The 22587-nt window shown below is 43.2% G+C and overlaps 1 protein-coding gene across 1 annotated transcript in view; it reads right to left on the minus strand.

Moving 5' to 3' along the window:
- LOC138638740 (cytochrome P450 2B4-like) overlaps nt 1–22587 on the minus strand; it is a 421931-nt gene that overhangs the window by 210110 nt on the left and 189234 nt on the right. Inside the window, exon 6 of the mRNA XM_069728285.1 lies at nt 20727–20889. Within this exon, the coding sequence (XP_069584386.1) occupies nt 20727–20889 (163 nt within the window). The remainder of the gene's footprint in view (nt 1–20726; nt 20890–22587) is intronic.

Consider the following 22587-nt stretch of genomic DNA (forward strand, 5'->3'; position numbering starts at 1 on the left):
CTGCCTATTTAGGATGTTCTTAAACATTTCCCATTTATTATCTGTATTCTTATTTCTGAGGATATTGTCCCAGTCTACCAGATTAAGGGCATCTCTAAGCTGGTCAAACTTTGCCTTCCTAAAGTTCAGTGTTTTTGTGACTCCCTGACAAGTCCCCCTAGTGAAAGACAGGTGAAACTGTACAATATTGTGGTCGCTATTTCCTAGATGCCCGACCACCTGCAGATTTGTTATTCTGTCAGGTCTATTAGATAGTATTAGGTCTAAAAGTGCTGCTCCTCTGGTTGGATTCTGCACCAATTGTGAAAGATAATTTTTCTTGGTTATTAGCATAAACCTGTTGCCTTTATGGGTTTCACAGGTTTCTGTTTCCCAGTTAATATCCGGGTAGTTAAAGTCCCCCATAACCAGGACCTCATTATGGGTTGCAGCTTCATCTATCTGCTTTAGAAGTAGACTTTCCATGGTTTCTGTTATATTTGGGGGTTTGTAACAGACCCCAATGAGAATTTTGTTACCATTTTTCCCTCCATGAATTTCGACCCATATGGACTCGACATCCTCATTTCCTTCGCTAATATCCTCCCTTAAAGTGGACTTTAGACAAGACTTTACATAGAGACAAACCCCTCCTCCTCTCCAATTTTTACGATCCTTTCTAAACAGACTGTAACCCTGTAAGTTAACTGCCCAGTCATAGCTTTCATCTAACCATGTCTCGGTTATTCCTACTATGTCAAAGTTACCTGTAGATATTTCTGCTTCTAGTTCTTCCATCTTGTTTGTCAGGCTTCTGGCGTTTGCGAGCATGCAGTTTAGAGGATTTTGTTTTGTTCCAATCTCCTCGCTGTGGATTGTTTTAGAAATGTTCTTACCTCCCTTCTGAGTATGTTTTCCTGGGTCTTCTTTGTTCAAGTCTAATGTTTTTCTTCCCGTCCCCTCTTCTTCTAGTTTAACGCCCTCCTGATGAGTGTAGCGAGTCTTCTGGCGAATGTGTGTTTCCCAGGTTTGTTGAGGTGTAGTCCGTCTCTGGCGAGGAGTCCATCATACAAGTAATTCACACCGTGGTCCAGGAATCCGAATCCTTGTTGTCTGCACCATCGTCTTAGCCAGTTGTTTGCATCAAGGATCCTGTTCCATCTCCTGGTGCCATGCCCGTCTACTGGAAGGATAGAAGAAAAAACTACCTGTGCATCCAGTTCCTTTACTTTCTTCCCCAACTCTTCAAAGTCTTTGCAGATTGTCGGTAGGTCCTTCCTTGCCGTGTCATTGGTGCCAACATGTATCAGAAGAAATGGGTGGACATCCTTGGAGCTGAAGAGCTTTGGTATCCTATCGGTCACATCCTTGATCATCGCACCTGGAAGGCAGTATACTTCTCTTGCGGTTATGTCCGGTCTGCAGATGACTGCTTCTGTGCCTCTCAGTAGTGAGTCTCCCACCACCACCACTCTTTGTTGCTTCTTGGCTGTACTTTTTGCTGTCACTTGTTGCTGTGTGCCCTTTTCTTTTTTGCTTGCTGGTATTGCTTCATCCTTAGGTGTGCCATCTTCATCCTCTACAAAGATTTGATATCGGTTCTTCAGTTGTGTGGTTGGTGATTTCTCCATGGTCTTCTTGCTTCTTTTGGTCACATGCTTCCACTCATCTGCTTTTGGAGGTTCTCTGACACTTTTTTCACCTTCTGTGACCAGTAGAGATGCTTATGTTCTGTCTAGAAAGTCTTCATTCTCTTTGATGAGTTTCAATGTTGCTATTCTTTCTTCCAGACCCCGCACCTTTTCTTCTAAAAGGGCCACTAGTCTACACTTCTGACAGGTGAAATTGGATTCTTCTTCTGGTCGATCTGTGAACATGTAGCACATGCTGCAGCTCACCATGTAGGTTGTCACATCTGCCATGTTGCTCCTAGATACTGCTGACTTGCTGTGTGTTTTCCTTCTTGTGTAATCTACTCAGTCAAGCTCTCTTGCAATAATGTCCTACAGGCAAAAATTTGCGCGCCGTCAGGCGCGCGGTTTGGTGATGCTTTCCAAGCAGCTGGTCCCGGCTGTACCCAACGATCTTCTAGCTTAGGGAGACTCTTCGCTTTTCCCAGAAGGCACCTGGAATATGCAAATTAGCCTCCTCAAGCTTGAATCCCTGGTTCTCAGATAGTACCGCCAAATGGTGCACAGCTTTATGCTCACGCAAGCGTCGATCGATCTGAATGGCCAAGAACATAGACTCATTCAGACCAGCAGGCATGGGAAACCCCACCATGACATCCTTAAGGGCTTCAGAGAGACCCTTTCTGAAGATTGCAGCCAGGGCACATTCATTCCACTGAGTGAGCACAGAACACTTTCTAAACTTCTGACAATATATCTCCGCTTCATCCTGACCCTGACACAGAGCCAGCAAGATTTTCTCTGCCTGATCCACTGAATTAGGTGCGTCATAATGCAATCCAAGAGCCAGGAATAACGCATCAACATCACGCAATGCCGGATCTCCTGGCGCAAGGGAAAATGCCCAGTCTTGAGGGTCACCACGTAACAAAGAAATAATGATCCTTACTTGTTGAACAGGGTCACCTGAGGAGCGAGGTTTCAAGGCAAGAAACAATTTACAATTATTTTTGAAATTCAAGAACTTAGATCTATCACCAAAAAACAAATTAGGAATTGGAATCCTAGGCTCTGACATCGGATTCTGAACCACAAAATCTTGAATGTTTTGTACCCTTGTAGTGAGATTATCCATCCAAGAGGACAGACCTTGAATGTCAATGTTTACACCAGTGTCCTGAACCACCCAGAGGTAAAGAAGGGGAAAAGAGAGACAAAACACACTGCAAAGAAAAAAAAATGGTCTCAGAACTTCTCTTATCCCTCTATTGAGATGCATTAGTACTTTGTGCCACCTGTACTGTTATGACCTGGTGGTCAGGACAATAATGGACCTGGTGGTTAAGAGCACACGGAATGACCTGATAGTTACTGATAATAAAGGACGAGCTCTGGGACGTGGGAACTCTGCTGACCGCAATCCCTAATCCTATCAAACACACTAGAAATAGCCGTGGATTGCGCCTAACGCTCCCTATGCAACTCGGCACAGCCTAAGAAACTAGCTAGCTCTGAAGATAGAAAAATAAAGCCTACCTTGCCTCAGAGAAATTCCCCAAAGGAAAAGGCAGCCCCCCACATATAATGACTGAGAGTAAAGATGAAAATACAAACACAGAGAAGAAATAGATTTAGCAAAGTGAGGCCCGACTAACTGAACAGACCGAGGATAGGAAAGGCTACTTTGCGGTCAGCACAAAAACCTACAAAAAGACCACGCAGAGGACGCAAAAAAGACCCTCCGCACCGACTCACGGTGCGGAGGCGCTCCCCCTGCGTCCCAGAGCTTCCAGCAAGCAAGACAACAATAAAATAGCAAGCTGGACAGAAAAATAGTAAACCAAAGAAATACAAGCTGGAACTTAGCTTCTGCTGGGAAGACAGGTCACAAGAACGATCCAGGAGAGAACTAGACCAATACTGGAACATTGACAGGTGGCCTGGAGCAAAGATCTAAGTGGAGTTAAATAGAGCAGCCAGCTAACGAATTAACCTCGTCGCCTGAGGAAGGAAACTCAGAAACACCCACCAGAGGAAGTCCATGGACAGAACCAGCCGAAGTACCATTCATGACCACAGGAGGGAGCCCGACAACAGAATTCGCAACAGAGGTGTATTATTATATTGCAGTTCCAGAGGGCCCTTGTAGCAAATTACTTAGAAAATTTCCATGTGTTTCCATGTGCAAACGCTGGCAGCAGACGTCAGAATTTATTGAACAACCAAGGAGTCCAAGCGAGAGAGACAGAAGTACAATCCAGCTCAGGCAGAGGAACAATGGCAAAGTTCTGGGACAGTTTTCTCAGACCCTCCCATCGTCATGGTACAGAGGCAAGGGGTGCTATCACAAGAAGTGCAATGTTTGGGAAGATGCTGAGGGAGTACCTTTAACCCCTTCCCGACCCATGACGCCACGTAGGCATCATGAAAGTCGGTGCCAATCCGACCCATGACGCCTATGTGGCGTCATGGAAAGATCGCGTCCCTGCAGATCGGGTGAAAGGGTTAACTCCCATTTCACCCGATCTGCAGGGACAGGGGGAGTGGTAGTTTAGCCCAGGGGGGGTGGCTTCACCCCCTCGTGGCTACGATCGCTCTGATTGGCTGTTGAAAGTGAAACTGCCAATCAGAGCGATTTGTAATATTTCACCTATTATAACTGGTGAAATATTACAATCCAGCCATGGCCGATGCTGAAATATCATCGGCCATGGCTGGAAATACTAATGTGCCCCCACCCCACCCCACCGATCGCCCCCCCAGCCCCCCGATCTGGCCGGTACACTGCTCCGGCTCCCCTCTGTCCAGTGCTCCGCTCCCCCCCGTGCTCTTGTCCGCTCCCCCCGTGCTCCAATCACCCCCCCGTGCTCCATTCCAGCCCCCCCGTGCTCCGTTCCACGCCCCCCGTGCTCCGTTCCACCCCTCCCGCGCTCTGATTCCTCCCCGCCCGTGCTCCGATCCCCCCCCCCGTGGTCCCCCACCACCCCATCATACTTACCGATCCAGCCGGGGTCCCGTCCGTCTTCTCCCTGGGCGCCGCCATCTTCCAAAATGGCGGGCGCATGCGCAGTGCGCCAGCCGAATCTGCCGACTGGCAGATTCGTTCCAAAGTGCATTTTGATCACTGAGATAGATTATATCTCAGTGATCAAAATAAAAAAAATAATAAATGACCCCCCCCCCTTTGTCACCCCCATAGGTAGGGACAATAAAAAAATAAAGAAAATTTTTTTTTTCCACTAATGTTAGAATAGGGTTAGGGTTAGGGGTAGGGTTAGGGTTAGGGGTAGGGCTAGGGGTAGGGTTAGGGTTAGGGGTAGGGTTAGGGGTAGGGTTAGGGCTATGGTTAGGGGTAGGGTTAGGGGTAGGGTTAGGGCTAGGGTTAGGGTTTCGGTATGTGCACACGTATTCTGGTCCTCTGCGGATTTTTCCGCTGCGGATTTGATAAATCCGCAGTGCTAAACCGCTGCGGATTTATGGCGGATTTACCGCGTTTTTTTCTGCGCATTTCACTGCGGTTTTACAACTGCGATTTTCTATTGGAGCAGTTGTAAAACCGCTGCAGAATCCGCACAAAGAAGTGACATGCTGCGGAATGTAAACCACTGCGTTTCCGTGCAGTTTTTCCGCAGCGTGTGCACAGCGATTTTTGTTTCCCGTAGGTTTACATTGAACTGTAAACTCATGGGAAACTGCTGCGGATCCGCAGCGTTTTCCGCAGCGTGTGCACATACCTTTAGAATTAGGCTATGTGCACACGGTGCGGATTTGGCTGCGGATTGGCCGCTGCGGATTCGCAGCAGTGTTCCATCAGGTTTACAGTACCATGTAAACATATGAAAAACCAAATCCGCTGTGCCCATGGTGCGGAAAATACCACGCGGAAACGCTGCGTTGTATTTTCCGCAGCATGTCAATTCTTTGTGCGGATTCCGCAGCGTTTTACACCTGTTCCTCAATAGGAATCCGCAGGTGAAATCCGCACAAAAAACACTGGAAATCCGCGGAAAATCCGCAGGTAAAACGCAGTACCTTTTACCCGCGGATTTTTCAAAAATGGTGCGGAAATATCTCACATGAATCCGCAACGTGGGCACATAGCCTTAGGGTTAGGGTTGGAATTAGGGTTGTGGTTAGGGGTGTGTTGGGTTACGGGTGTGTTGGGGTTAGGGTTGTGATTAGGGTTATGGCTACAGTTGGGATTAGAGTTAGGGGTGTGTTGGGGTTAGTGTTGGAGTTAGAATTGAGGGGTTTCCACTGTTTAGGCACATCAGGGGTCTCCAAACGCAACATGGCGCCACCATTGATTCCAGCCAATCTTGTATTCAAAAAGTCAAATGGTGCTCCCTCACTTCCGAGCCCTGACGTGTGCCCAAACAGTGGTTTACCCCCACATATGGGTACCAGCATACTCAGGACAAACTGCGCAACAATTACTGGGGTCCAATTTCTCCTGTTACCCTTGTGAATCTAAAAAAATGCTTGCTAAAACATAATTTTTGAGGAAAGAAAAATGATTTTTTATTTTCACGGCTCTGCGTTGTAAACGTCTGTGAAGCACTTGGGGGTTCAAAGTGCTCACCACATATCTAGATAAGTTCCTTGGGGGGTCTAGTTTCCAAAATGGGGTCACTTGTGGGGGGTTTCTACTGTTTAGGCACACCAGGGGCTCTGCAAACGCAACGTGACACCCGCAGACCATTCCATCAAAGTCTGCATTTCAAAAGTCACTACTTCCCTTCTGAGCCCCGACGTGTGCCCAAACAGTGGTTTACCCCCACTCATGGGGTATCAGCGTACTCAGGAGAAACTGGACAACAACTTTTGGGGTCCAATTTCTCCTGTAACCCTTGGGAAAATAAAAAATTCTGGGCTAAATAATAATTTTTGAGGAAAGAAAACGTATTTATTATTTTCACGGCTCTGCATTATAAACTTCTATGAAGCACTTGGGGGTTCAAAGTGCTCACCACACATCTAGATAAGTTTCTTTGGGGGTCTAGTTTCCAGCGTACTCAGGAGAAACTGGACAACAATTTTTGGGGTCAAATTTCTCCTGTTACCCTTGGGAAAATAATAAATTGCAGGCTAAAAGATCATTTTTGAGAAAAAAAAAATTTATTTTTATTTTCATGGCTATGCGTTATAAACTTCTGAGAAGCACTTGGGGGTTCAAAGTCCTCACCACACATCTAGATTAGTTCCTTTGGGGGTCTAGTTTCCAAAATGGTGTCATTTCTGGGGGATCTCCAATGTTTAGGCACACAGGGGCTCTCCAAACGTGACATGGTGTCCGCTAATGATTGGAGCTAATTTTCCATTTAAAAAGCCAAATGGCGTGCCATCCCTTCCGAGCCCTGCAGTGCGCCCAAACAGTGGTTTACCCCCACATATGGGGTATCAGCGTACTCAGGACAAATTGGACAACAATATTTGGGGTCCAATTTCTCCTATTATCCTTGGCAAAATAGGAAATTCCAGGCTAAAAATCATTTTTGAGGAAAGAAAAATTATTTTTTATTTTCATGGCTCTGCGTTATAAACTTCTGTGAAGCACCTGGGGGTTTAAAGTGCTCAATATGCATCTAGATAAGTTCCTTGGGGGGTCTAGTTTCCAAAATGGGGTCACTTGTGGGGGAGCTCCAATGTTTAGGCACACAGGGGCTCTCCAAACGCGACATGGTGTCCGCTAACGATGGAAATAATTTTTCATTCAAAAAGTCAAATGGCGCTCCTTCCCTTCCGAGCCTTACCATGTGCCCAAACAGTGGTTTACCCCCACATATGAGGTATCTGCGTACTCAGGAAAAATTGCCCAACAAATTTTAGGATCCATTTTATCCTGTTACCCATGTGAAAATGAAAAAATTGAGGCTAAAAGAATTTTTTTGTGAAAAAAAAGTACTTTTTCATTTTTACGGATCAATTTGTGAAGCACCTGGGGGTTCAAAGTGCTCACTATGCATCTAGATAAGTTCCTTGGGGCGTCTAGTTTCCAAAATGGGGTCACTTGTGGGGGAGCTCCAATTTTTAGGCACACGGGGGCTCTCCAAACGTGACATGGTGTCCGCTAAAGAGTGGAGCCAATTTTTGATTCAAAAAGTCAAATGGCGCTCCTTCCCTTCCAAGCCCTGCCGTGCGCCCAAACAGTGGTTTACCCCCACACATGAGGTATCAGCGTACTCAGGACAAATTGGACAACAACTTTCGTGGTTCAGTTTCTCCTTTTACCATTGGGAAAATAAAAAAATTGTTGCTAAAAGATAATTTTTGTGACTAAAAAGTTAAATATTCATTTTTTCCTTCCATGTTGCTTCTGCTGCTGTGAAGCACCTGAAGGGTTAATAAACTTCTTGAATGTGGTTTTTTGCACCTTGAGGGGTGCAGTTTTTAGAATGGTGTCACTTTTGGGTATTTTCAGCCACATAGACCCCTCAAACTGACTTCAAATGTGAGGTGGTCCCTAAAAAAAATGGTTTTGTAAATTTTGTTGTAAAAATGACAAATCGCTGGTGAAATTGTAATCCTTATAACTTCCTAACAAAAAAAAATTTTGTTTCCAAAATTGTGCTGATGTAAAGTAGACATGTGGGAAATGTTATTTCTTAACTATTTTGTGTCACATATCTCTCTGTTTTAACAGAATAAAAATTCAAAATGTGAAAATTGCGAAATTTTCTAAATTTTCGCCAAATTTCCGTTTTTATCACAAATAAACGCAGAATTTATTGACCTAAATTTACCACTAACATGAAGCCCAATATGTCATGAAAAAACAATCTCAGAACCGCTAGGATCCGTTGAAGCGTTCCTGAGTTATTACCTCATAAAGGGACACTGGTCAGAATTGCAAAAAACGGCAAGGTCTTTAAGGTCAAAATAGGCTGGGTCATGAAGGGGTTACGATCGTACAAACGTCCTCCGGGATTCCACTGTGCCTTTGGGTATCCAAGCTGGACACGTGGCATGAACTGCCTCTCTACGCCTTGGAGGTCCTGGCCTGCCCTGCTGCTAGCGTTCTGTCAGAGCAGATTTTTAGTGCCGCTGGTGGAATTATAACAGATAAGCGCATATGCCTGTCAACTGAAAATGCTGACAGGCTGACTCTTATAAAAATGAACAAGGGCTAGATTGGGAAAGACTTCTGAACACCACCAAGTGAAAACAGCGACACAGAACCTCAAATACATTATCTTGTTTGGGGAGGTGTATTCTCAGGCACATCTTGACAACTACACATGTGTATACGCTTCCAGATTTGGTCTGTTTGTTGTTATTCTCCTCCCTATCCTCATCCTCATCATCCATAACCAGTAGAACACCAGAGTGAACGGATTCTGTGATGCCAAAGACACATTTTTTCTTTTTGCAAGGGTGTAAATATTATGGCCGTAACTAATTTTAAACCAAAACAAATGCTACTCTCATAAGGGGAAATATCATAAAAAAGAGATGTAGGTCTATTTATCCCATGTATTCTTATATTTTCCATTTTCCCAATCTCTGGACAGTCCTGTTATGAGGAAGTGTATACCTCAGCAATAGAAAATTATTCAAAGACTTTTAAATTATATTTTTATTTATAGCCCTGTCTCTCAACTGTTGCTAGGGACAAACATATCTCGTTGGACACATTCAGGCTTCAAATTTATGAACGTGTGTTCGCCAATCCCTTTTGTTCTTTACTTTCATCGGTTGATTCACATTTTTTATTTCTTTGTTTAATTTCATTATGATTTAGCTTTATGTCTCCTCATTGTCCACCACTAGATCACCAGGGTTATCGGCCTCTGGGCCGCTACAGGCAATCAATTTTTTGGCATGGGTGTCTCGGATGCCCGTAGTATGTTTTTAATCAATGTATCCCACTTGAGGAAATGTTTGTCAGCCCATACGCACTTAGTGTATGGGCAATACTAGTGTAGGAGAAACACTCCTTTCAATTGAGCCTAGGTTTTAATGAGGCCATCCTCCAGTTCTCATCATTTTCTACCATTAGATCCCCAGGGTTCATGTGTTCTGTGCTGCTACAGACAGTCAATTTTGTGGAAAGGGTGTCTTTGATCCACATGAAATATTTTTAAAAAATGTACCCCCATGAGCAAATGCTTGTCAGGCCAGGCACTCCTTTACAAGTCTCAGAGACCCACACCCCTACATTGGGCGCACCTCTTAACTCTGTCTCCTGCAATGTTTCTTCTTTACCTGCCACTAGATAACCAGGGTGAACGAGCTCTGTACTGTTATAGGCCCGTGAATTTTGGGCAAGGGGGCTTTGATAGCACTATTTTATTTAGTAAAGAAAGGACCCCACAATGGGGAATTGGGCATTACATTACATTGGGCCTACTTCTTAACTCTGTCTCCTGCAATGTGTCCTTTAACTGCCACTAGATCACCAAGGTGAATGTGCTCTGTATGGTGAATTTTGGGCAAGGGTGCTGTGATGGCACTATTTTAGTAAAGAAAAGACCCCACATTGGGGAATTGTTTGTCAGCTCATGCCCTCCATTAAAAGTCTCAGAGAACCACACCCCTACATCGGGTCTACTTCTTAACTCTGTTTCCTGCAATGTCTCTTCCTTATCTCCAGCGACATGACCTGGATGAACGTGTACTGTACATTTATAGGCCACAAAATTTTTAGCAAGGAGGTCTGTGATGGCACTAGTATACTTTTAAAAAATGTACCCCCCATTGGTGAAACCACATCAATGTTGGCAAAGACTTCATAACATTTGTGTACCTTAAAGAGCTCACTTGAAAAGCTCCTTTTTGTGTTGCCTGGTTGCTCACATTGGACACAATACACTTCATATAAATTTGATAAAGCAATGCTGTTAGTTTGGCTCAATAGTTCCTTATAATTATTTCTTTGTTGACTATATTAGTTTCTCTACTTGAGAGCCATAACTTTGGCTGCCTAAAATGTACAAATGTCGAATATACAAATGGCGATTTGGAATCCAGACTAAAATACGGTATACCGAATGCATTCAGACAATCACATAGCATTTCTTGTAAAACAATTACAGATGTGACAGACAATGCTCATAGTGACACAATCTTGAGAAATGTTTGTTTATTCACTTCACAAACAGTTTTAAGCCTCTATATGTTTGCTGTTTGTCAGTGTAAAACATTAAGGTTTACTGAAACTCTGCCTGAGGTGGTTTGATATATATCCTTGTGGCTTTTAATTTCTAGGGGTTTATGGCCCCTCCTCTGAAGACTCCATGATATCTCAGTTTCATACAACCTTGAAAGCTGGTCACTTGAAGGTCTGGGTGAAACTAGAGTTAATACATAGTGTAAATCACTATATAACACCAGAGAAACATGACTAAGACAGAGGCCAAAACTGGGGTACCTGTACATGTACAGTGTGCTGATACCTGCATAATTGGGGATGCCCATGCAGTGTACGTAATCTCCCAGGGGTTCTCTGTCTTGGTGTTGCTTCTCTGATATTCCAGACGGATGATGTTTAAATGCCTCTTGTGGATCATGTAAGTATACTGTATGTTAATCTTTATATATACGTAATCACTATATGTATTTAATCCTTGTATGTACTTATTAACCTTTGTATGTTAACATACAAAAAAGTGTACGCACTCACACTATCACACATCATACTATTCCTTGGATTTTGTAGTTTGCAATAAAATTGCGTTGTATTGCAAGTGTTAGCCTTATTTAAAGCCATATCAGAACCTACAGTCATGGCCAAAACTATTGAGAATGAGACAAATAGTAATTTTTCCAAAGTTTACTGCTTCATTTTTGTAATGGCAATTTGCATATACTCCTGAATGTCAAAGAGTGATCAGCTTAACAGCAATTACTGTACTTGCAAAGTCAATATTTGCCCAGAAAATGAACTTTAACCCCCAAAACACATTTCAACATCATTGCAGTCCTGCCTTAAAAGGAGCAGCTAACATCGTTTTAGTGCTTGATTCATTAACACAGGTGTGGGTGTTGATGAGGACAGGGCTGGCGATCAATCAGTCATGATAAAGTAAGAATGACATCACTGGACACTTTAAAAGGAGGCTGGTTCTTGGTATCATTGTTTCTCTTCAGTTAACCATGGTTATCTCTAAAGAAACATGTGCAGCCATCATTGCACTGCACAAAAATGGCCTAACAGGGAAGAGTATCGCAGCTACAAAGATTGCACCTCAGTCAACAATCTATTGCATCATCAAGAACTTCAAGGAGAGAGCTTCCATTGTTGTCAAAAAGGCTCCAGGGCGCCCAAGAAAGGCCAGCAAGCGCCAGGACCGTATCTTAAAACTGTTTCAGCTGCGGGATCGGACTACCAGCAGTGCCGAGCTTGCTCAGGAATGGCAGCAGGCTGGTGTGAGTGCTTCTGCACGCACTGTGAGGCGGAGACTCTTTGAGCAAGGCCTGGTTTCAAGGAGGGCAGCAAAGAAGCCACTTCTCTCCAGAAAAAACATCAGGGACCGACTGATATTCTGCAAAAGGTACAGGGAGTGGACTGCTGAGGACTGGGGCAAAGTCATTTTCTCTGATGAATCCCCTTTTCGATTGTTTGGGACATCTGGAAAACAGCTTATTCGGAGAAGAAGAGGTGAGCGCTACCTTCAGTCTTGTCTCATGCCAACTGTAAAGCATCCTGAAACCATTCATGTGTGGGGTTGCTTCTCAGCCAAGGGAATCGGCTCACTCACAGTCTTGCCTAAAAACACACAGCCATGAATAAAGAATGGTACCAGAATGTCCTCCAAGAGCAACTTCTCCCAACCGTCCAAGAGCAGTTTGGCGCCCAACAATGCCTTTTCCAGCATGATGGAGCACCTTGCCATAAAGCAAATGTGATAACTAAATGGCTCATGGAACAAAACATAGAGATTTTGGGTCCATGGCCTTGAAACTCCCCAGATCTTAATCCCATTGAGAACTTGTGGTCAGTCATCAAGAGACGGGTGGACAAACAAAAACCAACAAATTCTGGCAAAATGCAAGCACTGATTATGCAAGAATGGACGGCTATCAGTCAGGATTTGGTCCAAAAGTTGATTGAGAGCATGCCAGGGAGAATTACAGAGGTCTTGAAGAAGAAGGGGCAACACTGCAAATATTGACTTGCTGCATTAACTCATTCTAACTGTCAATATAACCTATTGGTACTCATAATATGATTGCAATTATATTTCTGTATGTGATATAAACATCAGACAAACACTAATAAAAACCAGAGGCCAGCAGATCATGTGAAAATATAATTTTGGTGTCATTCTCAAAACTTTTGGCCATGACTGTAGGTGTTAAAAACACAGCAAATAAAATTGCCAAATTCTCCTGTAAATAATTCTGCAAAGTGGGAGCCATCATACCATTAAAAAATACAAGTGGATTTTCATGGGCCCATCCAGTATGTGGGTTCCAAGGCGTAATGGGGTGCATATGACTGACTATGCAGCAGGGCTGGCCTTGCTGCCAATGTGTAAAACAAAGGAGTACAGAGTACAAAATGCATATTATGAAGTGGATTTTCATGGGCCCATCAAGTATGTGGGTTCCAAGGTATAATGGGGTGCTTATGAATTGGTAGCAGAGCAGGCCTTGCATTCAATGCAACATTTTTTCAGGAGGCCCTCCTGGACATCTTATGAAAGAGGTATTGTGGTAATTCTTGGCAGCCCATCCACTCAGAGCATAGGCTACAACAGCTTCAGAGACCCACTGTTTAATAATGGCCCTTTAAGAAGATTAATGTCGCCTGATGCACCAGTAAAAATAGGCTCTGTGACTTTAAGAGTCCCTCCTTCATAAATGAAACAAGATGGGTCTGCTCATGTGTCACACACCACATGGCCAGATAGGGGTGTTACATGTTACAATGACATTTCCCAGTGAATGAATTTGCAGTGGTTGAAAGCAATTATAAAATTGAAAAACACTTCAATAACACTGCGACTGAACTAAGCCTAAGTGGGAGAAGAAATTTTTGGCCTGGGGTTAAATATTTGGCCTTACAGGCAAGTCATTAACCTGCAAAGGATGTACCTTATCATATTTCACAGCAAAATCCGTTCTGGTTTTGTTTTAGTGTGTTTTTTGTGGCATCGGGAAAAATGGCATGAATCTCAGAAAAAAAATGTTTACAGCTGTGAACTAGCAGTCAGGAATGCTTCCAGGGGCTATATCCATAATGTCTCTGTGTCATTTGAGCAGTGTTTCCATCATTTTCAGACATTTTTAGACATTAAAAGGACCCCAGGGGGAGATCGTGGTAAAAATACTCGGGTTTCCCATAGACTTACATTGGGCTCGTTGCTCGGATCGAGTACCTGAGTATACCAATCTGCTTGACCTGAGCATTTTAGTGCTCGCTCATCACTATTCCTTTCCTTTACATCCTCCTCCTCAGCTTTTGCTTTATTTCTATATGTCAAACAGTAAAAAATTTGTGGAACTGAAAAACAGATTGTGGGATAATTTCGAGAAATATCTGGACCATTGGTTCGACTAGCAAATCAATACCTCACATATTTTTTTATATATGTGTTTTTTGCATTTTTTCGGGGTGCAGTTGGGCCCATTCTGTCTTGCAAACTGTGGTGTCTGTTCACATGGGATGCATCTTAATAGCGCTGGGCAGCCCGCCTGAGCTAATAGAAGGGCGTCACTAATAGGCTGTTATCCTGGATGCTGTGCATTCCCATTGTGTGAACAGCGACACATACAAGTCTCTAATGTGCAGTCATATGCCAAGCAGCCACCCCCTACATTAATTTGGTAGGTTGTGAGTGGCTGCCTCATCGGTATTTCAGCACCTGTGTTGCCTCCATCTTAACCACATGGGTCCACTGCATCCTGGTGCATTTGTTTGGAGGTCGAGGCAGGCAAGCATCTCCTGCCCTTTTTGCTATTTTTCTGAATTTTTGGAGGATCTCTGAATCCTCTTTTTGTGCTAGCATTGGCTTGAGTAGCAAATCAATGCAATGCTGAGCTGGGATTCATCTACCGTAAATTATGCCATCCCACACCGTATACCATTGTGATGTTTCTTTATGAAGACCTCTTCATGGCATTGCCTATATGGTCCCCACTTCAGACAAAATTGTGGCTATAATTAAGTCCAAGACAATTAGGACTCAACTCTTGAGTGGAAAGTCCTTTATTCCAGTCTTCATTTGGAGACCATGTTTGCAAAGCAATAAAGAGACCTTCATGAGGGAACTTTACACCATTCCTATTTCCAGGATTTTGGTGTGGATTGGTATAAAAGCTGGAACCCTCTAGTCTTCATTCCCAGTACACTAACAGTTTGGGTTACATTGATTTGGTGGTGGAACTTAGGTGAGACCATTTCTGCAGTGTCCCAGGATCAGTTCCTCAACACAACACTAGACCGCATGTTGCTTGTGCTAGTGTGAGCAGTCTGTCTGATGTAAAGGTTCTACCATGGTCTTTAACACCTCTCCAGACTCATCTCCCATCAAACACATCTGGAACGTCACTGTTCAGAAAATACAATGTGTACTGCTAGCAGTGGATCCTCATGATTTCAATGTGCAAGCACGTATAGTGCTACAGAACATTCAACGAACAATCACTAAAAACCTCACTGATAACAGTCAAGGTGGAAAAGTGTGTGTATTTCTGTGCATGGCACTTACATTTGATACATAATTTGAGAGGTTTCAAAAATGTTTGTTTCCATTATTCCCTCATTTGCAGATCATTACTATGTCTATCGATCCTGCGATTTTCATAATTCCACAACCATTTTTCTTGGTGTTGTAATGTTATAGCCTTACGATTGGTCATCTATTTAAGATAGTTGGGGGTGTGACACCCAGAACTCCCAATTTGCAGTCTCACATCAGATGAATGAAAAATGGTGTGCAGAATGGGAAAAGCAGAGTTCTGTACACAAATGAATAGCCGTTCTCAGGTAATGCAAGTCAGATTCTTAGCTTCCTGCTATGGATCTATAAACAGCTGATCAGTTGGGGTGCCAGGAGTTGGACTCCCAATGATCGGTAATCAATATCCAAGTCCCCCAAACCCCCCTGTGAAATGTTGTAATAGGTGTTGTGAATTCTGTGGCTGAATTCACTCCTGTGGTCACAAGTGATACTGCAGCTTCTGAGCTTCTTCCCTCAGGTGTTCTGGTGAGCTCGTTAACTGCTTCATTACTTAACTCCGCCTGATGCTGCTATCCTTGCTCCTTGTCAATGTTTCAGTGTTGGATCTGAGCTTCTCCTGATTGTTCCTGTGACCTGCTGCTCTGTATAGCTAAGTGCTTGTTGCTTTTTTGTTGCTTTTTTTCTGTCCAGCTTGTCTTTTGTTTTGCTGGAAGCTCTGAGACGCAAAGGGTGTACCGCCGTGCCGTTAGTTCGGCACGGTGAGTTTTTTTTGCCCCCTTTGCGTGGTTTTGCTTTAGGGTTTTTTGTAGACTGCAAAGTTCGCTTTACTGTCCTCGCTCTGTCCTAGAATATCGGGCCCCACTTTGCTGAATCTATTTCATCCCTACGTTTTGTCTTTTCATCTTACTCACAGTCATTATATGTGGGGGGCTGCCTTTTCCTTTGGGGAATTTCTCTGGGGCAAGTCAGGCCTATTTTTCTATCTTCAGGCTAGCTAGTTTCTTAGGCTGTGCCGAGTTGCCTAGGTAGTTGTTAGGCGCAATCCACAGCCGCTTTTAGTTGTGTTTAGGATAGGATCAGGTGTGCAGTCTACAGAGTTTCCACGTCTCAGAGCTCGTTCTTGTATTTTTGGGTATTTGTCAGATCACTGTGTGCGCTCTGATCGCTAAGCACACTGTGTTTCTGGATTGCCTTCATAACACCTGTCATTAGCAAACATAACAAATAGGATATTTGAAATTAAATAGCTTAGAAAGAAAAGATGCTTTAGAGGAGACCTTATTTATATGTATAGTACATGTGTGGTCAGTACTAAGGATGGCACATGACTTATTGCTTCCAAATACCTTACAAAGAATTTTCATTATATGTGAAGGAAAGACTTTGGGTAGCTAAATCGAAAGGGTTCTTAATAATGATGAGTGAGCATACTCAGTAATGCTCGGTACTCGCCCGAACATCTCTGTACTTGTGGTGCTTGGTGAACATCGAGCATTTCCAGGATTATTCGTCGGGAGCTCGGGTCCCCGCCCTGCATGTTTGGCGTTCTTTAGAGTGCCAATCAACATGAAGGGATTGTCTGCCACGCACTGTAATGTTGCAGCCATGTTGGTTGTGGCATTACAGTGATTGGCTGGCCGCACAGCTTCATCAGGTCTATATCTGACCTGGCACCGCCCTACTTGACACAGTCAGCACCAGAATCACCAGTGTAGGGAGAAAGTTGCTGCAGCGATAGGGACAGAATAGGTGGGGTATACAGTTACTGTGGGTATACTATAATTGAATACACAAATCCAGCTAATCCAACAGTCCTCCTAAGGACTAATTACAGTGTATATAGATTGCAGTGCTAGGTAGGCAGGAAGTGTATATGGGTATATAGATATCAGTAGCAGGCAGGTATCATATGTGGCATACTTCATTACATACATCAAGAGGGTCTATTCCATTACTGTCTGCTGCTGCCTATTACATATATTGACCATTTATACATAGCCTCCGGTATCATTGGCCAGGAATAATTTTTTTGCACCTTAATCATGCTTACTTCATTGCAAAGCATTCCAGAGACCACATTTTTTTCTCCATTTGCTTGCTGGGACTGCAGAATACAGCCAAATCCTATTTATAGTACAGTGTAAAAATCCAGCTATTTTAAACGGGTTTGCCCTTCCCAGCGGTCACATCTGAGTGCGCATAAAATTCTGCCATTTTTGTGGTACTGTAAAAAGTTTTGTGAGTGTCTTATACAATTTCTTGATACCATTTTGCTGCCAAAAAAATATTTAGCTACAGGACAAATATTTTACACTGGGTTTTGTCTGCCACACAGATGGCATATCATTGCGGTCAAAATTGTGCCATTTCAGGTCTCCATAGAATTGTTTTTGTTGTGTCATAGTCTACTTACTGACACAATTTTGCTGGCCAAAAAAAAATAAAAATACAGGTCAGATATTTGAAAGTGGGCTATCTCCGTCAGATGCCTCTTTGCTTTGTGGGCTGCAAATTGTGGCATTTCAGGCCTACATTGAACTGTTTTTGCTGTGTGCTACCCTAGCTTTTGACACTGTTTTCCTGCAAGAAAATAAAAATACAGGCCACATATTTTACAGTTGGGTATCTCTGTCACACAGCTTATCTATCTGTGGTCTAGAATTTGTGGCATTTCAGGCCTACATTGAACTGTTTGTGCTGCGTGCTACTCTAGTTAGTGACAATATTTTGCTGTTCAACACTTTATCGAAAGCTACCCGGAGCTGCCGGATCTGCTTGTGAAAGTATGACGCTCGTGTGCAGCTTCCGACTCACAAACTGGTGTTTGATATCCCCACGTATTGGAACTCTACACTGCATATGTTGGAAAGGATTTGTGAGTAAAAGATGGCAGTTGTTGACTACCAACATCAACAAGGCCATTGATATTCAGTTCAGACTCCACACTTAAGATCTCACGAGTGTACATGGATGTCAGACATCTGTACCATCCTACAAAACTTTGAGGAGTCCACTAAGATGGTGAGCTCGCGATGACGCCATAATTAGCATCATCATTCAACTTCTCTGTATTCTGAAAGCTCTGTGCTCACAATGAAAGAGGATGTATAGCAGAAGGAGCATAATGAGATGGAGCAAGGAACGATACAGGGTGATTACACACAGCCCAGTCTTATGTCATCCCAACATAGATTGGTTGACAATGAGGAAGAGGAGGAGGAAGAAAAGGAGCTACTTTCATGCGCTATAGACGATACTACAAGCACAACTGTCATACCATCTGTTCAGCGTTGATGGCCTGAAGACAGGGAGGAGGAGGAGAGCATGGTCAGTCGTCCTCTTGGTGAAGACACAGCAGTCTTGCCTGTTAGCTGTCTGGCACACATGGCTGACTTTGCTGCTTTTCCCGTGACCATCGTATTCTCCAAATTTTGGGTGACAGTCATTACAGGTTGGTGACACTTCTAGACCCATGCTACAAGGAGAACTTTCAATCTGTTATACCATTGCCAGACAGGTCTAGTAAAATGGGGCAGTACCAGAAGGCCATTGTTGTGGAATTATTAAAAAAAATTCTCATCTGAAAATGCTGGTGGCAGAGGTCACAGTTCTTTGGACAACCAAAGAGTACATGCGAGAGAGACACAACTTTAATCCAGCAGAGGAAGGAGAACACTGGCAAAGTTCTGGGACCGTTTTATTAGACCCTGATATCGCACTGGCCCTGAGGCACGAGGTACTCTCACAAGGAGTGCAAAGTTTTGGAAGATTCTGAGAGAGTACCTTGCTTACCGTAACAATGTCCTCCGTGATTCCTCTGTGCCTTTTAATTATTGGGTATCCAAGCTGGACACGTGTCATGAACTGGCTCTCTACGCCTTGGAGGTCCTGGCCTGCCCTGCCACTAGCATTTTGTCAGAGCTGGTTTTTATTGTCATTGGTGGAATTATAACTGATAAGTGCATCCACCTGTCAACTGAAAATGCTGACAGGCTGACTCTTATAAAAATGAACAAGGGCTGAACTGGGCCAGACTTCTCTACACCACTAAATGATAGCAGCGAAACAAACTGAAATCCAATGTCTTTTTTGGGAACTCTATTCCCATGCACCTCTTCACACACCCACACATGGCTATACCCTTCCTGATTTTGCCTATGTGCTGTTATCCTTCTTCCTCTCCTTATCCTCATCAGCCACCACCACTAGATCATCATAGTGACCATGGTCCATGATGCAACAGCCATGTTATTGTGTTAAAGGGTGTTCTTAATGCCTGTTAAAAAATATGTTTACACAGTATGTTAATGTGCACCCACCAGGGGGAAATGTTTATCAGCCCATACATTTAGTGTATGGGCATTACAATTATAGGAAACATGCTCTTTTAAACTATGAAAATATTTTTAGGAGGCCATCCTCCACTTCTCTTCCAACACCACCACTAGATCACCAGGATGAAAGTGTTCTGTGATGCAACAGTCAAGTTATTTTTTTCAGGGATGTTTTAGATGCCCATAAAAAAATGTTTACACAGCATGTTGAGGTATACTCCCCAGGGGGAAATGTTTGTCAGCCCATACATTTAGTGTATGGGCATTAAAAATATAGGAGACCTGCTGCTTTAAGCTGGGAAAACATTTTTTGGAGGCCATAGTCCACATTTATTCCAAGTAGGATTGGGGTGTGTGCAAATTTGTGGTAGGTCTTGCATTCACTTCATGGGCAAACTTTATGGGAGTACCAAATGACTAATAATGGGAACTGTTCAATGGGTTGTTGGGATGCGTCCAAATTTTGGGCAGCTCTGCCACTCACAGCATATGCAAAAAAGTATAAGGGACCCACTGCTTAATACTGGGAACAACAAAGCATAGCCAGCTGAGGCTCTCTAAGAATCCAGTAGTGTGGGTCGACTGCTGGTCCTATAAAAATAGACTTTATGACTTTCAGAATTCCTCCTTCATAAATGAAATAGGATGTGTCTGATGATGTCTCCCACACCACATGGCCAAATAGGGTTGTAAAATGTTAAAATGACATTTCCCAGTGGACGCTTTGTCCTGGTTGAAAGCAATGCTAAAGTTGAAAAAAGTATCAAAAACGCTTTGTGTGAACGGATCCCCCCCCCCCCCGGGTAGTCACTGCAAAAATGCTCGGTTTTCCCATAGACTTACATTGGGCTTGTTGCTCGGGTCGAGCACCCGAACATTCCAATTTGCTCGACCCGAGCAACGAGTACCTGAGCATATTCGTGCTCGTCCATCACTAGTTCTTTACAGTTAGAGGAGTCAGAATGTGGAATGCCGACCACAAGAGGTAGTAATGGCCAATACTATAACAGCAATTATAGGAGAACTGAATGATTTTCTCACATCCAATGGGTGATAAAAAATTTTGCGAAAAAGAATGTAGAACTGGTGGAGAAAGTTTGAACTTTATAGACCCAAGTCTTTTTTTCACTTATGTAATCTTGTTTATTACTTACCATACTTATCGGATACTTTAGAACCCATCGCCGTATACGGCCTGCCAGAAAATTCCTCGGCGTGGTTGACGAGAGCATCTTTCACCGTGTCATAACCACACAGTACAACGAGCCTTTGAACACCTAGATACACGGTGAATATTGGTCCGTATTTCTTTGACATCTGGATAAACATAATAGGAATATTTATTAAAATGATTTTACAGCTTAGTTATCATTAAAAGCTTCCATTTGATGCATTTTTGCCTCAGCTAGTCTACATGTCAAATTCTGTTCTCTTCAATGCTGACAGAAAATCTGATGCCCTGATATCTCTTTCCTAAAAAGTGTTTTCTGATATTTTTTTTTAAAAAGTGGGCCACAAGGAAAAAAATTATATAAAATTAGGAAGTAACCCATATCCCCCTATCTGACACACTCTTGGCTTCGGTACTGCCGTGCTGGTGGTGGTCTTCGCTCTCTGGCTACTTCCTGTGTATTATTCATGTACACATGACCGCTGCAGCCAATTACTGTCACCAACAATGAGGTCATCATCATGGCAGGAAGCAAGTAGAGAATATCGGGGGATTATTAAATATCATTTGGTCCTTTTTGGCAATTTTGTTAAAATACTAGACAATTCATTTAATGCTTTAAAAATATAAGACGTTTGCAAATTTTTAAATCTCTCATTTTTTGCAGACTTAGGTGTTCCTTCGTTAGCAGACTACACACAATTATGTAGCCTGATCCTGCAGTCAGGTGCTATTCTTTTTTTATCTGCCCTGTATTTTACTGCCTGAAACTAAAGAAAACATTGATTTAAATTTGCCCCCCTTTCACATGTAAAGTGACATGGAATAAATGGCCCTAAAAAAAAAAGTATAATCGTAATAATAGTAAAGTTGAGCATATGGAATGGAGTAACCCATGACTGCAGAATCCACACAGGGTTTGTTTGTTGTGCTCTTCATTAGGAAATAAAATAGCTGAATACACAAAATGATAGGATATATAAATGAAAGGAATGGTCTGGGACTTTGACATTGGTGACCTATTCTTAGGAGGAGTCATCAGTGTCTGATCCTTTGGGTGGGGCATACGGCACTCCCACAGATTAGCTGTTCCTGCTGCTGACATTGTCTAGAACTGCTCAGTTCCGCACAATCACAGGAATATCTATATTAAATGTATACTCGACAGGTCAAAAGTGGTGCACTCTCCAAGTTGTATGGTGCTCAAAGGAAAAATAATCGTATGTAGAAAGAATATCCTTCGGCACTCAACAAGTCCACAAGTATTAGTTCTCAATGAAAAATGATATATTGATAGACAGCCAGCAAAAAAACAGACATCAGAACTCCAACGTTTCGGCATACAATGCCTTTGTCAAGGAAGTCTGTATATGATCCACAATATTTATGATACGCCGTTTTGCCAAAGATGGCTTAGGCTGGTTTCACACTTGCGTTTCAAAACGCATGCGTTTAAAAAAAAACGCATGGTGAAAAAACGCATGTAAACGCGTGCAAACGCTGCGGTTTTTTTTACGCATGCGTTTTTGCATGCAGATAAATGTGTGACAGCTGCCAATCATCAAAATAGAGTAAAAACCCCACTATAAACAGAAAGAGCTAGGGTTAGGGTTAGGGGTAGTGTTAGGGGCAGGGATCCTAACCCTAACCCTAACCCTAAAGGGATCCTAACCCTAACCCTAACCCTACCCCTAACCCTAAAGGGATCCTAACCCTAACCCTACCCCTAACCCTACCCCTAACCCTACCCCTAAACCTAACCCTAACCTTAACCCTAACCCTAACCCTACCCCTAAACCTAACCCTACCCCTAACCCTACCCCTACCCCTAACCCTACCCTTAA

This window comes from Ranitomeya imitator, chromosome 5 (assembly GCF_032444005.1).
Source record: "Ranitomeya imitator isolate aRanImi1 chromosome 5, aRanImi1.pri, whole genome shotgun sequence".
In the NCBI taxonomy this organism is placed as follows: Eukaryota; Metazoa; Chordata; class Amphibia; order Anura; family Dendrobatidae; genus Ranitomeya; species Ranitomeya imitator.